Below are 18,730 nucleotides of genomic sequence, written 5' to 3'. Positions count from 1 at the left end.
GTTGGAAAGCTTTTTTCCCCACCCTGAGGCTGTTGACCCTGTACAAGAGTCCCTCTGTTGGCTCTTTAATTGCCGTCTCTTCATTTACTGACTCAATAACGGATGTCCTGTTTTATAAAGGCTAGCACACATCCAGACGTGCTGAATTCCCTTAGGTGTCACAAAGATGTGATAAAGCCCATCTTTTAGACTATGACTCTATTAGCCGTTTGTCAGATGTGACAATTTTATGAGTCACGAAATGACTTCTCCATTTGGTCAAGACCAAGTGACACAGCATTGTACACACAGAGGCATGTTTTCTCTTGCCACACACACATTTGTGGTGGACTTCACTACATGTATTATTCTGTGCACATGTGAATGGGTTTTATGACCTTCACACATTCCTATACAAACAGCCCCACCAAGTCTGCTGCATTTTATTTTGGCATACCATTGCAATATCGACTGTTCTTTCATAATAAAATATTAAATACTACACAACATGCTATAATAGCGAATCATACTCATTATGTCATGCCATATGGATGTGTCAAGGGAAAGTGCACCCGGAAATGAAAATTCTGTCATTAACTACACACTCTCATGTCGTTCATTCTCGTAGATTCATAAAATTACAGTTTTACTGTATTTTTAAATGACTAAAATTACAATTTTAGCAATGTTCTTACAAGCTTTTTGGGCCTTGAAAATGTCAGTTGTGTTACTGTCTATGCAGAGTCAGAAAGCTCTCGGATTTCATCAAAAATACCTTCATTTGTGTTTTGAAGATGAATAAAGGTCGTATGGGTTTGGAACGACATGATGATTTAATTGGTTGATTGATTGAACGTTGTCCAACAGGTTTCCTACATAGCTGTGTTATTATCATAAAAAACCCCACTTCTAACTAAAACGAGGGGCTAGTTTGCCCAGTTTAATTTGAGGAATTGACCATCTTACTGTACATTATTCCTTCCTTATTTTGCAGCTAAAGCCTTCAGTGTAACTGTGTGTGTGTTACAGAAGCCTCAGGGTGTGCTGTGTATCATTGATGAGGAGAGTCAGTCCCTCAGGCCATGTGAAGTCAACCTTTATAAGCGACTGCAGCTACAGCTGGACTCTTCCAGTTTGGACGTCATCTCCCTCACGACCAAGGATGGCAACGGGAACCCCCCACCCAAAGACCAGGGGCCATCGTTTACCGTCACTCACTATGCTGGCAAGGTGGGTTACGGGAAATTGCGAGTTCACACATGCACATGCTGAGTTCACGGTCATGTGCTCGGCAGGAGGCTCACTCGCAAACACAAGCCCATAGTCACACGTTTCCGAGAAGCCCTCCGGAGAGTCACCGTACTGTCATGCTGAGAGTGAGGGCTATTATTAGCACTCTGAACTCATCTGTGTTTGTGTGTCCTTATTGCAGGTGACCTATGACCTGACCGGCTCACTGGACAAGAACAAGGATGTTCTCCCCCAAAACATCTTGTTTGTTATGAAAAGTAAGGATTGGGAGTTTTGTGTTCTAGTCATTCTCTATATGGTCAAAAAGCTCACCATGGTAACAGTAGTTCCCATTAAAATAGCTTAGTTTCTATAGTTATTGTTACTGTAATAAAAGAAAAGGAAATTACTGGAGATCACTTATTCATTCACTACCACACAAAGATTGGGGTTTGCGTTTCTGACACCAGAATGCTGCCAAAAGCCTGCCTTTAAAATTCTTCCTTATCATGTATTCTTTGCAGTAAATGCATTACCACAATACATTGGCTTGAGTGAATAATATCCACCCAAGATGTTGAACAATTTGAGAAATGTTGAGTAATAGACAACGTTGTAACACTAAACGTACTGTTAAACATAATTTAGTGTAATTAAAAATGGATTATGTTATCCAATATTTGTTTGTGCACCGCTTATTAGTATATTAGTTTATAGTTTCCCAACATTCTTACTCTGCACTGTTAAAATCAGTGAGTCAAATCGTTTGTGCGCTTCATATAAAAAGCGTTGTATGTAGGACAAAATGTATAGTGTTCAAATTAATTTACTTATGTGGTTCGTTAGCAGTGTTGCTACTGAAATAGTTTCTCCCCAGTGTTGGATATGTGAACTCTGTTTTTAGCATTTGTACCTGCTGCAGTGCATTTCATGTACGTTTAGCGTTCCTCTATACAGCTCCTCTTCTCCCCACATTAAGCAGGTCAGAGGTGAACATGGGGCAGGAGCGTGTGCACATGGAGAGATTTGAATGGGGGCTGTTATGTTGTTTGTGAGGGTGTCCGTGGGGGGTGGTGTAAATGAAGGGAGACAATTAGCTCTGGCGCCTGCCGTTATTACTCTCCAAACGGGGGTAGCCTTGTGTTTATTTTTCTGTCTCCATTTTTTCTCCCCCCTCTGAGCAGCAAGTGAGAACGTGCTCATCCATCAAATGTTCCAGTGTAAGCTGACTCAGACGGGCTCATTGGTTCCCCACCACCAGCGACTGAAGCTCCGTGGGCCCAAAGGCACTTTACTTAACAAGAGCACTACGCTAAATCCTGCCAGAGACGCCAAGAAATATGTGGAACTGAACAAGGTATCTAAATACACCAGTGGATCCTCCACAGCCTCTTGGCACTAATTACATTTTTAACATCTTTATTGTAATAAAATTTGTATTTGTTTGTTTGATTTAAATGCATATCTTTTTATATAAAAAGTGTGTATATATATATACACAGTACAGACCAAAAGTTTGGACACACCTTCTCATTCAAAGAGTTTTCTTTATTTTCATGACTATGAAAATTGTAGATTCACACTGAAGGCATCAAAACTATGAATTAACACATGTGGAATTATATATGGAATTATATACATAACAAAAAAGTGTGAAACAACTTAAAATATGTCATATTGTAGGATCTTCAAAGTAGCCACCTTTTGCTTTGATTACTGCTTTGCACACTCTTGGCTTTCTCTTGATGAGCTTCAAGAGGTAGTCACCTGAAATGGTCTTCCAACAGTCTTGATGGAGTTCCCCGAGAGATGCTTAGCACTTGTTGGCCCTTTTGCCTTCTGTCTGCGGTCCAGCTCACCCCAAACCATCTCGATTGGGTTCAGGTCCGGTGACTCTGGAGGCCAGCACCCCATTACTCTCCTTCTTGCTCAAATAGCCCTTGATGCCTTCAGTGTGACTCTGCAATTTTCATAGTCATGAAAATAAAGAAAACTCTTTGAATGAGAAGGTGTGTCCAAACTTTTGGTCTGTACTGTATATATATATATATATATATACATATATATATATGTATCTATGTATGTATGTATGTATGTATGTATGTATATTACTAAGCAGCAACAACAACAAAACAACTATTTTTATTAAACTATTTATTTAATGTATTTATTTTTTGTGAAAACATGTACATACCAAAAAACTACTTTATTCATTTTTTTTTTCATTATAAAAAAAATCCAAACAGCATTGGATTTAATATGACGTGTTTGATTATAACAAACATTCAAGATTGCTTGGAACATTTAACAATAGAAATAAACAATATTTTTGCATGCGTTGTTTGGTCACGCACATGGGCTTCCCTCAGTCTGCTTTGACAGATGTTTCAGCACTGGCATTAAATCTGTACTCAGTGGGACTTCACTGTCCTCCATCATCACGTACAGTGACGATCATACCCGGCATGACACTGCCACAAACATGACCAGACCAGCCAGAACAAACTTTTCACCAGCTGTAGTATTTTAAGCTTATCGAGCCTGCACTGGGAAGTGACCTAAATTAGACACCGTTACCCCAAATAGGTTCTGTCCATTGATCAGCTTTCCACAGCCAGATATCCCATTCAGAGAAAACACAGGGTTTAACCGATTGCGTCACACCAGGCACAAACACACATGCGTCACTCGGGGTGTTTTCTCTTCACACAGCTCTGTCTCTGCAGCATTTCTCAGTCGCCCTCCTCCCCTTTCTCCTCTCTGTTTGTTTCTCTCATAGACTCAGTTTGTATTTCAGTGATGTGCAGTTTCTCTACTTCTGAGATGACTTATTGGGTGAATCTTACAAAAACGTGTCAACTCAGGGTCCAGAATACATCTAAATGTTTTGTGAAACATTTAAAATTCAATTAAAATCTAAGTGTGCATTTATATTTGTGTTTGTGTGTAATAAATAATCTTGCACGTGTCACATCCAATCATACTGTATTGTATAGAGAAAAAAAAAAAAAGAGCTGTCCAAATGATTTGTGCTTTGCTTGTTTAGGAAAAAAAACTCATGCATACATACGTGGTTCAGTAACTTCCCTTGTTTAATTACCTTATTCATTTCTGGCCACGTTTTATTAATTCAGTCCCATGTTTTAAGGTCAGTCGTTACATTTAACCACCACTTTCTTCCATTCTGTCTTTCTTCAGTTGCTTTCTCTGTCTTTTATTCATATATGCCATCTCTCCTTTCCTTCTCCTCAGGTCAGTGCTGTGGTGTGTGTGTGGGGGGTTGGCTTAGTCTTATGTAAGACACCCAGTACATGAGCCGCTGGCACCCCTGGTTACCCACATACCCTCTTACATAAGCAGTGGTTCAGTTCCCATAGAGTGACTGGGACAGTAATATGAAGTAACATGATGAGATCCCGCTGTGGCCTGAAACAGAAAATTACAAATGAGTGGTTTGGTTAGTCTGGTTTGCCCTTTGATGGGTGAAATTAGATGAAACTGTAGCACCAGATTTTATTTTTCTTTCTTTTGTTGTGTGTCCTGAGAATGAGTAGTTTTGGTGTGGTGGTGGCGTTTTCTGGGAATCAGGACGCCCTGAAGAGATTTTGATTTAAAGCAGCAGTTTGCTGTGAAATATAATCATTTTCTTTCCTACTGAGCAGCTAAATGACTGAGCTGTGTCATCAGCGTCTGCCCCTTTTTTCCACCAGAACAGCTGTTTGACTAAGAAAAAACAAATTGTCCCTTTTTACACTGCACAGTTTGAACTGTGCTTGTTTTCAAAACAATATTATATCACCTTTAATTGCTTTAATATGACACTTGGGAAAATACTTTGATTATGACACCAGCTGTACTGAAAACAACACTCACCCAACATAGTTACACTCTCTGTCTCTCCAATTGCTCTGAGTATTCTCATTGTTGTTGTTATGGTTATTATTACTATGATTTTGATTATGATTCATTACTGTACAGTACAGTGCAAAAGTCTTAGGTCACTAGTATTTCCACCGTCATTTATTTCTATATTTTCCTGTAGTGTGTCAGTGGGAAATATCAGTTTTCATTTCCAAACATTATTTTTGCCATTAATTGTAATAATCCAGTGAGATTTGTGTTTGCACAAGGAGCCTGACAACAGTCAGTGCTCCACACAGAGATCTGATCTCATCATCATCAGTCTGTCTGGAATAACATGAAGAAACAGAACAAACTGAGACAGACTCAATCCAGAAGAACTGTAGCAATGTCTCCAAAACACTTCAAGAAACCTGCAAAGCTACAGTACTGTGCAAAGTTTTAGGCACTTGTGTTAAAACGCTGTAAAAAGAGGATGCCGTCAAAAATAATGCCATAAATTTATTTTATTAATTCACTTCTATCAACTTTACTAAATTAAAACAACATTTTGTGCATTAAAAAAAAGCTTTTGTGTGTCTATTTACACTAAGTGCAAATAACACGCCTAGTTGGCTGAAGCTATTTACACTAACTCCGCCCACCAACGTGTGATTCAGCTAATCAACACTACAAAAGACAGCCAATAGTTGTGAGCTAAATGTGTGATGTTCATTTTGACGCGGTAGACCTGGGTTCCAATCCGACTTTTGCCAAACTTTTGTTCTCCCTTTTCAAATTTCAAATCACATCAGAAAAGCATCTATTTTCAATGAAAATGAAGGATATAATCAAAGAGTTGAAAAAAGTATCGCATAGGGTCAGGATAGGTTTAGGGAGGGCTTTATTGTCCCAATAAGGTGGCATACATTTATTCATTTGACTTAAAAAAAATTAAGTTTACACTCAGTAAGTTAATTTTGCATACTGTTTTACAATGTTATACAATACTGAGGTGCAGATAATGGCCACTATTTGCAATAAGTATTACAATTTTAAGAGTGTAAATAGAATCTATGTAGTTATTTGCACTTAGTGTAAATAGACTCTATTGCTATTTACACATAATGCAAATAGCTGCTGCCAAAAAGCTTCTGTCTTAGGTGCACTTGCGCATTTTTTTATGGTATTTTTACAGGCAGGTTTCTTGAAGTGTTTTGGAGACATTGCTACAGTTCTTCTGGATTGAGTCTGTCTCAGTTTGTTCTGTTTCTTCCTGTTATTCCAGACAGACTGATGATGATGAGATAGATCTCAAGAGCACTGGCTGTTTGTCAGACTCAGTAGACATGAATGTGTGTGATGTACGGCATGATAAATGCTCGTCACTCCTGCTGCCCAAACTTGGTCAGCCTGTGGGTCATTTGGTCTATTGAAAAACGATTGCGCTAATTTCCATGTTTCTTGATGATGTGCTTTTTTTCTGTGGTACTCACATGCACCATGTCACTTCACGTCGTATTCTCCACCATGTCCCACAGAAAAACTGCTTTTGAATAAAATGCAAAAAGCTCACTGCTTCGCCATCTACTGCACTGGTATTAACCAAGAGAATGTTGCGGTCCATTCTCTATTAAAAGTGCATCTTCTCTTTTTCGTGGCCATGGCTGCTTAACCTGACTGAACAGTGCACGTGCTCTCCAATTTGAGATTGTTGACAATGTTGACAAGGCGTTCATTCACCAGTCAACAGTTTGATTGACGTACGACTTAGTCTATCGACAACACTTTTATTGCTCTCCTCTGAACTATTGGACATAAGTTAACAGTACGACTATGGACATATCCGTGTAATTATTAGAATATAAAAGCGGGACAGATGCTCAATTTGCATGACGCGGGACAAAGGGTAAAATTGCTGTATGTATTTCAAAACTGTGTCTAATACTATATAAATTACAAAGGTGTAATTGGCATCTTTATTTCAAACGACCCGACCGACAGCGACCCGAATATCATAAAAAATACTTCTAACCACGTGTGAACGCAGGCACCCGCTCATTTCGTATCAACCCACGCATCACTGCCTTTTAATGGCATTTAACGATTCTTGTTCTAAATATGCCTTACAAGATTTCTAAGTATGTGAACTAATGTTAAAACTGAATGATATTTTAGTGGGTGTCTTCTATAAGTCATTTTTTTCTTAGAAAAATGAAATAAAATAAACTGGACATACCCTGGACATACATAACATAAGCTGCATCAAACCTATAATGTTGTGTTTTGTCTTTGAACCATATACAAATAATTTCTAATTAAAGTAAAGGCTGTTCTTTTCTACATTTTGTTCATGAAAAAAAAAAAAAAAACACTGACTAAAATAGAGAATGAAAGCTGCATGAGTCAAACAAATCAAGACAAGAAATCAGACATGCAATCATAGGTGAAGCATCATTAAATCACCACCTCAATCTAGAATGACTTACTGTGCGTTATTTCCCAGAACAGAACCCCTCCAGGGTTAAAAGGACACAATGATCATATTGAAGAACTACGATCTCTGCAACTTTCCAGTTCCTGAATCACCTTTTGTTCAAATTAAATTTGCTGCTTTTATAGTAGTGACTTACATCCATTAGAGCATTTGAACTTATTTTCCATCAGTGACTTAAATACAATCCATGTAGAGATTCAAGGAGGGGGATGTACTGCATCAGGGTTATCAGGATGAGGAAAAGCATAGACACAGTTAACCTTTAGCTGAAATATTGTTGGTCAGTATTTCCTATTTGGGTGAAAAAAAATCTGAAATCACTGTGTATTTGTGTTTTTGTTTGTTTGCACTTGCATGATCCATTCATAGCTCTCGTACAACTCTGTTGCCATGCCAACATCATCTTAAAAGTGCATGAAGATGAACAGTCACATCTCCTTCCCCTCTCCACTTTCTCCTGATATACAGTAGCCTCGCTAACACTAAAGCCATGAGGCTTTGAAATTTTAGTAAGATGCCAGTGGGGAAACAGTAAAAATATTGAAATAAAAAGATACAAAATGTACACATTTATTTATGTATTTATTTCTTTAATAACAATCCTAACAATGTACTTTCCCCCACTCTGCAGCTCCTGAAGAAGAAGGGAGGGACGTCTTTCCTGCAGAGACTGGAGCGTTGTGGACCGGTCACTGTGGCAGTGCAGCTCAGGGTAAGTCCACGTAAGAACCACTGCCAGCCCCCAAACCTGACCTGAGCCAACCCGGCCCATCCAGGTGCTCGTTGTGCTCCGTGGATTTAACTTCCTGTTTCCAGATGTGTTGGATCTCCCAAAAAAACCTGCAGGCTCACAAAAACCCAAAAGTTGTCTGACATCTAAACATTATAGCTCTGCCAGGAAGACGTCTTAGAAACATCTGTATGTGTGGTTTGTACAACAGGCTTTAGAAGAAGTGTTGTAGTGTTGTGTCAGTCTCATAGGCCCAGTGTGGTTAGTGGGGAGGAAGTTAATGTTTTAGTGATTAGAGTGGGTAATTGTGGAGGGTTGTGGATACTGAATGAATAAACAGAAGACTCACTGTTACTGGGAGAGAGAACAGCTCACTGCCTGATTCAACACACCATTTTCTGACATCTAGAGATGCCAGTTTAGTTTAAGATTTTTTTAAATGAATGTGTTTAATTTAACCCTCATCTTGAAATTATTTATATATATATATATATATATATATATAATCACAATATTAGAATGCTTTCTGAAGGATCATGTGACACTGAAGACTGTAGTAATGATGCTGAAAATTTAGCTCAGAATAAATGAGATGTTAAAATGAATTTAAATAGAACACAGTTTATTTGTTGGTTAATCATTTTATTTTATTTCTTTATTTTTTAATTGTTTAATGCAACACTGGTGAGCATAAGGGACTAAGGGACCACACACACACACACATGGTACCACTTTAGTGACGGTATCAACTATTAAATAGTTGCTTATTAGCATGTCTATTAATAACATATTGGCTGTTTATTACTACATATAAATAGGGCTGAGCGATATATCGAATATTAGCGATAATATCAGAATAATTTTGATGGCGATGTAAAATTAGAAAATTTCAAATTCAAGCATACTTTCCCAAAAGAACACGCCAAACTTGTAAAAAACGGAACATGTTACTCCAGACTGGTCTACACTCCTCTACCACGCGAACTCTCATGAGTGCGGTTGCCAGATATCAAGAGTTCAAAACCCCGAATCAGAGCTTCGCTGTTGCATAGATACATTTTCTTTCTGGTGCTTTGTTTATTTTAAGCAATCTGGAGCAATCTTAAAATCATGCGCATCTGAAAATCAAACGAGCTGAAGTTTAGCCAAAGAGTATAGAAGTAATTTTCTATTTCCCCCAGATTTGTATTATTATTATTATTATTATTATTATTATTATTTAAATCCAAATGAAAACATATCAAGATATATATCTAATATCGTAATATATTTTATATATTATAATATATATATATATAATATATCGCCAGCCCTACATATAAAGCACATATTCTGCGTGACCACATTCTACATCCCTAAACCTACTCAATACCTAACATTAACAACTACCTTACTAACTATTAATAAGCAGCAAATTAGTAGTTTGAGGCAAAAGTTAAAGTTAATGATGAGAATTGGACCTTAACATAAAGTGTGACCAGATATCACACACACATAGCATATTTATCTGTCCACATTGAGTGAAGAATACAGAGGCTTACAGAAAGTCATTCATTTCCCATCGATCCACATCCTTACACTCACACACTGCTCCTTTTCCACCACTGCCATTGGCTCTTTGTAACACACCCATCTATTAAAGTAATGTCACATTCTTGCACACATGCAGGTGTCATCTCGCTCTCGTCCTGACCTCATTCTCATGCTAGTGGTATGCAGGTACTTATATGTACAGAATGTGCTTATGTTCACACGTTCTACACTGCATGACCTGATTTCTGCACCACGATATGTACAGGGTTGTGCAGGGGTTTATGAGAAGAGCACACAGTGTTCCTCTCTAATCTGTCCTCTCTGTTCAGGGCTGATTACATCATAAAACGCATTCAATACATGCCGCTCAGACAAACACAGACGTTATTTATCCACGCCTCAATAGCTCACAGACGAGAGCAATAGAAAAGATATGAAATCCTTCAACAATAGTAAATAACCTCTAGTCTAATGTGTTTTTCATTAGCATTCACCCTCACGGAAAGATGGAACGGTTGTAATTGGCAGCTGTTTTTGTTTATTCCTTTGAATGGGTGGTTGTATGTATTACGGCCTGTGGCGCCGTCTTTCCCCATCTCTTTTCTGTGGGATGGCGTAAGTAGAAATGTCACATGATGATGTCAGGCTCATTGTGGGCCGTACTGACTCAGCACAGGCTCCTTGGGCTGTGACATCATCATTCAGAGCCAGCTTATTTCGGTTTGTGCATCGTAAGTAAGTACAGTGCACACACGGAGTCTGCATGTGCAGGGCTCCGCAGAAACGTATGCAGATTTCCATCAGTCATTTAAAATACTTCCATTGCATTTTGGCTTATTAAAAATGTCAGCTTTTATAATTATGCTATGGTATTTGTACAGTGCATGCTACATAATTTTATGCTCCGCTTAATTTATTTTGCACTAATAAGTTTGTCCTTAAGGTGGCAACACATTGTTTCAAAAAAGCCCTAACCTCAATTATGTAACATCAATTAGTTTTCGTGTGACATCACACTCTTATAGAAACACCCATGTAAGGTCCACACAATAGGCCCAATGAAGGTATCTATTGGTGGGTGAAGATTTCCTGCTTTGTCGGTCTTATCAGTGCGCAAAGTTATTTAATTTAAGTTAATTTCTGATCTGACTCCATTTTATTGTGACCTCGAATTTAGGTTAGAATGGCAATTATTATGTATCATTATTCTAATTAACTCTTTAATCTGAATCTTTTTAATCTTATTCTTGAGACACTTTGAGTCTCGTAAAAGCTGGTATACGGATCTCATACTCACAAATTTGAGCCGTCTCATATCCTCACGCTCACAAGCACTTGTCAATATTGTTATTGCAGTCCTAGCTATTTTGTTGTTGTTAACTGAAATAACTTCAATGCGCATGTGTGACCTAAAATCAGGTGCTCTGCTTACTGATCGTCCCTGATCTTCATGCAACATTTCCTTAAGTACTTCAGACCAAGACAAACACCTTCCAAACGGAGACAGGAACAAACAATCAAAAATTGTTTTGAACAAGTCCTAGACGTCATCGTTTACACCGGTGGTGCCCAACCCTTTTCCTGGAGATCTACTGTACCTTAATGTAAAGTTCAGCTCCAACCCTGATCAAACACGGCTTATCCAGCTAATTAACATCTTCGGGAGCACTTGGTAATTACATGCAGGTGTGCTGAAAAAGGGTTGGAACTGAACTCTGCAGGTAGGTAGATCTCCAGAAACAGGGTTGGGCACCACTGGTTTAAACCTTTTTGGGGACAGATGGTAATTTGCATGAAAGACACTCAAAAATGGCACACTCTCTACAGTGAGAGAACAATTTAAATTATACCAAACATGACTGTGACTATCACTTGCATTCATGTAGAACATTGTATTATACTATTGACAACTCTGAGTGAGCGAAGTAGAGGGAGGATGGCTACGGGGAAGGAAGGGGATGAAAAGGAACTGACGCATAGGTGCAATATATGCAAGGTGGCAACTTCCAAATTAATTGTTTTCCCTTAGAAAAACATTGTAAAGAAATTGCTTAACATGCAGTTTAGCTCATTGAGTTCATGTTCTGAGCCCATCTGCTTGCCTGTTAGTTTTATTAGTAAGGTGTATATTGAATTCGTTCTTGTTATATCCATTAGTACACATGTTATTGTGTTGTGTTTTAGAAATTCTCACTGTTTTTATTGATTAAAATATTGCAGAGGGTGCAGTATTGACAGGCCTGTGCAGTGCTTCTATAAATGTTTTACCCTCCAGGTCTCCAGTTACTTGACTAAAAATTATGAATAAAAGTTATTAATTCTTACCGACAACTCTAGTGCAAAGGAGTACAAACAAATTTTTATTACTCATAACTTCCACAGAGAAATAGCAAAGACCTTGAACAAGGATGAAACTTTCTAGAGCACATACGCTGAGTGCCTGTGCTTTTGTGCTGTCAAATGCAATATTCTTCAAAAGGCTACACGTTTGGTCGCAGAATTACTGGATTCTAATTACTTTTCCTGGTAACGTGGTAATGTAATGTTACATTTTAAATGCATATAATTTGATTACAGTTACTAATGCCAATACAATTATGTTACTTAAGCTACAAATGCAATGTTAAAAAATATGAAGTAAAAAATTATGTTTTATGTGTCAGTATGCCCTTTCATAAATCACAGCAGAATACCTAAAATGCTGACGAGTTCTACAGCATTAAGATGCAATGAAAGGTTGCCTATCATATTTCTAAATGTTGCACTCAAACTATTTTAGTCTGGCATTATAGTTTAGGAAAAGTTGGTTGTGATTGTGTACAAGTTTGTTACAGTATCAATAATATAAGTAAAAAGAAATGACTCATCAGAATGAAATCATCCGCTGGATTAATCCGCATCAGCATCGCATTCTTCTTCTGAGGTGAATTCAAGGGTTATTCTTCACTGCGCGTCTTCTTCAAAAAACTAAAAAAGTAGCGGAGATCATCTTGAATCATTAATTGTTTACGGAGGTGATATGGACATTTACATGCTCCCATGTCTCAAGCTTGATTTCGCTTGGATAATTATTTTCTAGTGCATGATGTGCGTGGGCATTATCACAGTACAGGTGAGTTGGATGGGAAAGACTGGACCTCAAGTTGGTTTCATACAGATTATTTATCAGAAAATATTTGTTTTCGACGTGACTGATGTAACAAAAATTAGTCGAACCAGACAAATTAAAGAGTCTATCAAAGCTGTGTTTGGAACACGAGCCGGATTCCTCAGGAAGTCATAAAACATTTTGTGCCACAAGTCCCAAGGAAGATAACCAACCAACCAACTTGTTCACACAACAGCTTTCAACATTAACACCACTAGAACAATTATTGACAATTTTAATTCACAGAAGAGATTGTCAAATTTGTTGTTCGTAATTGAAATGAAACGCTGGACATCACATGGAAACCCATGAGTTAAACACTTCCATTGACTTCCCCCCACCTAGCAGAACCAGACTGAAATTCCTAAGGGGGGAGGGGCTTTAAACCTCTGTCTTCCCAGAACATCCCTCTGTCAGAGAATGACAAAGAAACTGTCTTTTGTACATATATATGGACCAAAATGAACTCCAAAATGACTTCTAAATGAATATCATTCCATTGCTTAACTCCATATTCATTTATATGTAACCCACACATTCGACTATCATGTTATAATCACTTATTGTGTATGTCTTTTGATAACTATAGGATACATAGTCATGTCTAGAATCAATATAATCGAATCTGCTTTCTTGTATTAGTTCAGACAATCATTTATTTGTCAAATATATCATAACCTGGTTATAGGAATCATGTCCAAATTTAGACCCTGCAAGAGTGGGAAAATTCGGATGCTTGGTAAGATAAACATATGAGGTGTGGCCAACAGGCCACTTTAAATTCTTTGGACACCATAAAATTTTGCTTTTAGTCTCTAGCTGTGCTTCTGCTATTAGCTATGTCTGCTTTTAGTTTGCTTTTAGCTTTTAGCTTGTAGCTTTGCTACCTAGCTTTAGCTTTTAGCCATGCTGTTAGTCATCACTGTTCTTTGAGCGCGGTTCCAGCGTGCTTCGGCCTGCCTGCCTGCTGCTACTTAACCACAATGAGAAGAAACACGACTTAGTCTCGTCAAACTTTATTTCTTTTCTTTTCCGTTTGAGAGTTTCGTGTTCTGAGTTAAGTTTTGTAACGTCGACCTCGTCTGCACGTTCAACTTCAACCAGCCACACAACTCCATCTTCAGCCAACACCCCACCACGGGCCTTCCCAAGATGTTACTTTAGCGACTACTGAACTTCCAGCCAATCAGCGACACCGGGATACCCCTTTCAAAGGGATTCCCTTTTTCACAGGAGACGCAAGTAACCTCCAGACTGTGACCTTTACTGGTGTATCTAATATAATTTTAACCTCATTGAGGAACTCAATGCGAGGGCTAATTACGTGATTGATGGTTGTTCATGTCTATGCAATTTAACGTATTGCTGTAAACTTGGGATCCATATTTCCATTCTCTTAAACTCATCTTTCCCTAACTTTCGATCTTCCTGCAACTTGTGTGAATGTGTGAGTGTGTGCGTTTATGTGTTAGATTAGTTTATATGTCTTAGATTTATCTAATAAAGCCTTATTCATATTGAAAAGAGAAGTATCTTGTGTTTTGTGCTTACAAGTTAATGTCTTAAACTGTCGATCTTGTTACTGTGCTAATTGATCGTGTTTTCACTATACTTTGGATATTAATATCCAGCGCAGATTTGATGTTAAACGGCTTGTTCAGTGAATCGCAGGGCGTCTCCGTGATCAGCTGTGAAACAGTGATTCTGTTCAAATTCCCTTTAAATTATTAAATGATTCCCTTTGAGCTAAATTGACCTGTTTCCCTTACACTGACTTCATTTAACCCTCAAAGACCTATTGTAAAAATGCCTATTGTTCTTAAATGTTTAATAACTTTTGAAACGCTAACCCTATCTGAATGCTTTAAAAAGTATTGTAAAGCTTTTCAGAGATATCTCATTTGTCTTATTTGGATATTCAGAGGCTGAAAACTTATTAAAAAGATATAAGTTTCTCTTTGTAGTGCAGTTTTTTTTTATTTTATTTAGGATTGATAACTTGAAAAACTTAAACTGAAAAGTAACTTGAGTTTCTAAGTAATCTAAGTAATCTAAGTTTAAATGTCCTAAATAAAGGATAATCTGTGCTTAACACATTTTTTGCTTAATTAAGGAAATATAGTTAACCTAAAATGAACATTTAATTACTGTCTTTTTCTAAACCTGGCACGAGCAATGCAAGGGTCATGTGTTCAGCACCCAACAAAATGCATAAACTGATTTAGAAAAGAAAAGAAAAATTAAAAAGTGTACCTTGGAGGTAGTGTTCAGTGCTTTGGGTAGAAGCATCTTCCAAATACGTAAGTTTGACTTCGGTGACACAAATTGAGAAATTCTGAGGTCTACTATTCATTCTTCTTCATTTTAAACTGGTTCTTAATGGGAAGATGGGGCTGTTAAAGCTGACAAAAAAGCAACAAAAAAAAAACTAAATGTCTATACTGTATAACCTATGCACTACATTTTAAGTCTTCTGAAGTCGTGAGTGACATGCATGACTTGTATGGTTCTTTCATTGTGCTTTTTTGGTATTTTGAAGCTTAACAGTTCGAGTCCCCATTTACTTAAATCATATTGAAAAGAGATGTCTGTACACTGTCTCTTTTTATGTTTCACAGTAAAGTCATACCAGTTTGAAACAACATGACAGTGTGTGAATGATGACAGAATTGTATATTTTGACTGAACTGTTTCTTTAAATCCATTGTACAGAGGGAAAAAAAAGGTTCTGTCTGGGCTTTCTTGTAAGTGATGACAGATGGTGAGAGGAGGATGTACCATGACTCATGTTGCTGCAAAAAATGGAAGCAAATGGGAGTCATTGAGATAAATCTGAATGTAACATTACATAAACAACAGCCTCACCTGTCTTTTCCTGCTGCTCTCTCTGGTTCCAGAACTCTCTGTGTGAGATCACCAGTAAGCTGCAGGCGTGTACACCTCACTTTGTGCAGTGCGTCAGGCCCAACAACGCTGGAACGCCTGATGTGTTCGACAGCTTCCACGTGTCCTCACAGCTCCAGTACGTGGGGGTTCTGGAGATGGTCCGCATGATCCGCTATGGATACCCAGTCCGCCTGTCTTTCACCAGCTTCCTGAGCAGGTGAGATCCTCAACCCTTCAACTGGACACTGATGTGATTGTAAGGCACTTTCTACGGCAAGATAGAGTACAGATATGTGCCCCATTACTACCTGTAAGCAGTAAACCATATGTTCTTCAAATAAGAACTTTTGCATGTTAAATAAACACAAAATGTTTTACCCCAAACTTTTGAACAGTATAGTAAAAAAAAGAAAAAAAATGTATAAACAAGGATATATATATATATATATATATATATATATATATATATATATATATATATATATATATATATATATATATATATATATATATATATATATAGAGAGAGAGAGAGAGAGAGAGAGAGAGAGAGAGAATATATATTACTATATAAAGTATATATATAAAGAATATTTTTATTCAGCAAGAGTGAATTAAATTCATCAAAAGTGTCAATAAAGACAATTATTATGTTAAGAAAGTTTGCATAAATGTTTTTTTTTTTTTTTTTTTCTATTCATCAAAGGATCCTCGTTAAATTATGGTTTCCACAACAAAAAAGATGTTTTTAACATTCATAATAATAAGAAATGTTTCTTTAGCACCAAATTAGCATATCATTATGATTTCTGAAGGATCATATGACACTGAAGACTGGAGTAATGATGCTGAAAATTCAGCTTTGCATCACAGGAATTATTATATTATATTATATTATATTATATTATATTATATTAATTATTTTAAACATAAATAATAATCAATAATTAACAATATTATAGTTGTATTGTTTATTTTTTTTATAAACTAATCAATTAAATTGAACTACAATAGAACAATCATATTTTTGACATGATTAGTGCTCAGCAGAATAATCAACTCATTGTAGAATAAAACATTATATTGTATTATGCATTGTTATATGATTATGTAAAATAACTATCTTAATAACTAAATAATTATTTATTTGTTTACTTAATGCAGTATAAGTGAAATGTGTTGAAAATGCAGCAGGTTTAATATTTTCTGTTGTCTGTTTTTAAATCAAGCATATTTTAGCATGTTTCCCATGAGAACATATATATATATATATATATATATATATATATATATATATATATATATATATATATATATATATATATATATATATATATATATATATATATATATATATTATATAATTACTGAGGTCAAGACGTCTTTTAAACTCTATTTCTGTGGACATAAATTTATGTTTCTATACACTCAGCACAAGAGTCTTTTCAAATCATTTCTGCTGCCAGGTCAAATGAGGTAAAGTGGCATTCCTGCTGGGAATATATCGTAAGTGCACTTTCTCAGATGCTGATATGTGTCTTCCTGACTCAAGCTGTCTGTGTTATATGCTCGAGATGGACTTTCAGTTCAGCTGAGGTTAGGCAGAAAGTATATACCGTGTGTGTATGCTGAGAGCAGCGTCTAGATTGTGACACTGGATTCACGCTATGATTAATGCTCATAGGCCTCAGTAGGAAGGTTTTTTTTTTTTTTTTTTTTTTTTTGAGTGGCCATTTTTCTGATGGAGTGATAATGGGTCAGTTTCAAAGAGGATGAAGTGATCTCGGAGGGGTCACCCTGATCTCAGCTCAACTTCACATGACTGGAAGAGAGAGAAATGGGATAAAGCATCAAAGAGAAAGACGGAAAATTGGATTGAAAAAAGGAGATTGTAATTTCAAGAAATCTTCTCCGCACTTTTCAGAATGGGAAGAAGATGAAAGAGGAGCAGGCTGTTCCTTCTGTCAAGCAATGGTTCAGTGTGACTCTGGCTTCATCTTCCTTGGGAACACAGTGCCTCTTCTTCATGTCACACTGACACCCACAGAATAGGCTGTTCCCGCTCTTTGCACAAACCAGACTTTATTTTAGTGCTGGAGAGGCTTGTAAAGTTCCCACTCTATCTTTGACATTTTTTTCTCTCATTTCATTCACCTTTCAAACTTAACTTTTGATAGAGGTTCACAAAAGGGTTATTGGTGATTTTTATTTTTATTTTTTTTATACTTCAGTTATCAGTGTAGCTTTAGTTATTTTCAGCAACAGTTATTTTATTGATACTTTAAAATGTTTTATGCATTTTAGTATTAGTTTTGGTAATTATAATGAAGCAACTTTTGAGACGAGTGTCTCCAGTGTTTACATATTTTCTATGGAAACCGGAAGATTAGAGAGGATTTTATCACATTTTCATGTTGCAATTAATTGCTAATGCTTTTATCACAGTATATGCTATTATCACAATATTGAAACTTAGTTGCAAAATATGGTCATAATGCCGAACACTGAAGAATCGAAACCTTTTCAAACAATATCTAGGGCATATTGTAGTCCAGATTAAAATGAATAAATAAATAGCAAGTTAAGTCTAAATATTTAAGTATTTGACACTGTGATGAACATCACTGTGAATATATAAATCTGAATGGCTATTTAAAGCTGCAGTAGGTAACTTTTGTAAAAATATATTGTTTACATATTTGTTAAACCTGTCCTGACAGTAGAATATGAGACACATAATCTGTGAAAAAATCAAGCTCCTCTGGCTCCTCCCAGTGTCCTATTGCCATTTGCAGAAATACATCGCTCCTGGTAAGAAATCAACCAATCAGAGCTGCGGTCCGTAACTTTGTTTGTGTTCAAAATGAAGAAAAAAATTATATAATAA

At 36.7% G+C, this 18,730-nt stretch overlaps 1 protein-coding gene across 4 annotated transcripts in view; it reads left to right on the top strand.

Annotated features, from left to right (window-relative positions):
- Positions 1–18,730, top strand: part of myo16 (myosin XVI) — a 207,101-nt gene that overhangs the window by 137,493 nt on the left and 50,878 nt on the right. For all 4 annotated transcript variants that reach the window (XM_052565932.1, XM_052565933.1, XM_052565931.1 and 1 more), the window contains exons 23-27: positions 1,009–1,209; positions 1,412–1,487; positions 2,394–2,566; positions 8,178–8,258; positions 15,855–16,060. In XM_052565932.1, the coding sequence (XP_052421892.1) occupies positions 1,009–1,209; positions 1,412–1,487; positions 2,394–2,566; positions 8,178–8,258; positions 15,855–16,060 (737 nt within the window). The remainder of the gene's footprint in view (positions 1–1,008; positions 1,210–1,411; positions 1,488–2,393; positions 2,567–8,177; positions 8,259–15,854; positions 16,061–18,730) is intronic.

Source organism: Carassius gibelio, chromosome B9, assembly GCF_023724105.1.
Source record: "Carassius gibelio isolate Cgi1373 ecotype wild population from Czech Republic chromosome B9, carGib1.2-hapl.c, whole genome shotgun sequence".
NCBI classification, from domain to species: domain Eukaryota; kingdom Metazoa; phylum Chordata; class Actinopteri; order Cypriniformes; family Cyprinidae; genus Carassius; species Carassius gibelio.
This window is presented reverse-complemented; position numbering and strand designations above follow the sequence as displayed.